The 992-nt window shown below is 42.5% G+C and overlaps 1 protein-coding gene across 1 annotated transcript in view; it reads right to left on the bottom strand.

The window, feature by feature from the left end:
- The window catches only part of LOC101845134 (arylsulfatase B), a 21,917-nt gene that overhangs the window by 8,549 nt on the left and 12,376 nt on the right, over window positions 1-992 (bottom strand). The window contains exon 5 of the mRNA XM_013089426.2: window positions 580-700. Coding sequence (XP_012944880.1) covers window positions 580-700 — 121 coding nt within the window. The remainder of the gene's footprint in view (window positions 1-579; window positions 701-992) is intronic.

Raw genomic sequence — 992 nt, 5'->3', positions numbered from 1 at the left:
CGGCCACTTTCCATTTCCTCCCTTGCGTTTTTTTTGAGTTTTTTAAAGTATAACTTAACTGTGTAAAAACGGTCACCTGTCCAACGCGGCCGCGGCCACCTTATTTTATCAACCCACCGTCAAATGTACCTGCCTCAGACAGCCAGGCGTGGTAACTCATTGCCCAACGCTTTGTCACAAATTTTTAATCGTCCCCTCATGCTGTGGACACAGAATATTTACCCAATTTGACCAACGGAAAGGCCTAACTTTACTAACAATACATTTTCAACTGCGGATGAAAGAAGCGTGATCCGTCACAGCCTATAAGCCCCGCCCACAACCCATGCACAAATCGTGTGTAAGGTGACTGGTCACTGCTTTGTTTACCTAATCTTTGACTGTATTCATTCAGCACAAATTTTGTTGGTCTTTTTTAAGGTATAAATTGATTAAACAGTTTTTAGTTTTAGATTTTTTCCCTGGGTAGATTCAGTTACACATTAACACATAAACATAACAAAGCCTTTTAATACAGGAGTGGAATCCAGTATTGCAGCTTTTAGCACTGAATGGTTTAATTGTCTCCAGTTGACATACCTGCGTATATTCTTCGGTTTTCGTCCTGGATGTGTCTGTACCTCCTCTCGTATTCTTCAGGCACCTGTAGCGGGCCGTGGACAGACTGGTAGGCCAGGTACAGGAACAGGGGCTGGGGATGTAAAATGTATCATGTGTCTCTAGAAAACTAACTTGAAGGAAGGAATGTATGAAAAAAAATCAAGTTTAAGATAAGTGTGCCAGGTGTCATCGATATTCTCTTTTCTGACTCCCATCTTAAACTTTCTCCGTACCCCTTCCCCTCTCTCCCCTTCCTCAAACTTACTTGAGCACTTACTCTAGCTCCAGTCCATTTGATCTATTTGTGTGGCCTAAGAATCTCAACAGTATCTTTCTCTCTGTCTCTCTCTCTCTCTCTCTCTCTCTCTCTCTCTCTCTCTCTCTCTCTCTCT

Source organism: Aplysia californica, unplaced genomic scaffold (assembly GCF_000002075.1).
Source record: "Aplysia californica isolate F4 #8 unplaced genomic scaffold, AplCal3.0 scaffold00949, whole genome shotgun sequence".
Lineage (NCBI taxonomy): Eukaryota > Metazoa > Mollusca > Gastropoda > Aplysiida > Aplysiidae > Aplysia > Aplysia californica.
Note: the sequence above shows the minus strand (reverse complement) of the source record. Positions and strands in the feature narration are given on the sequence as shown.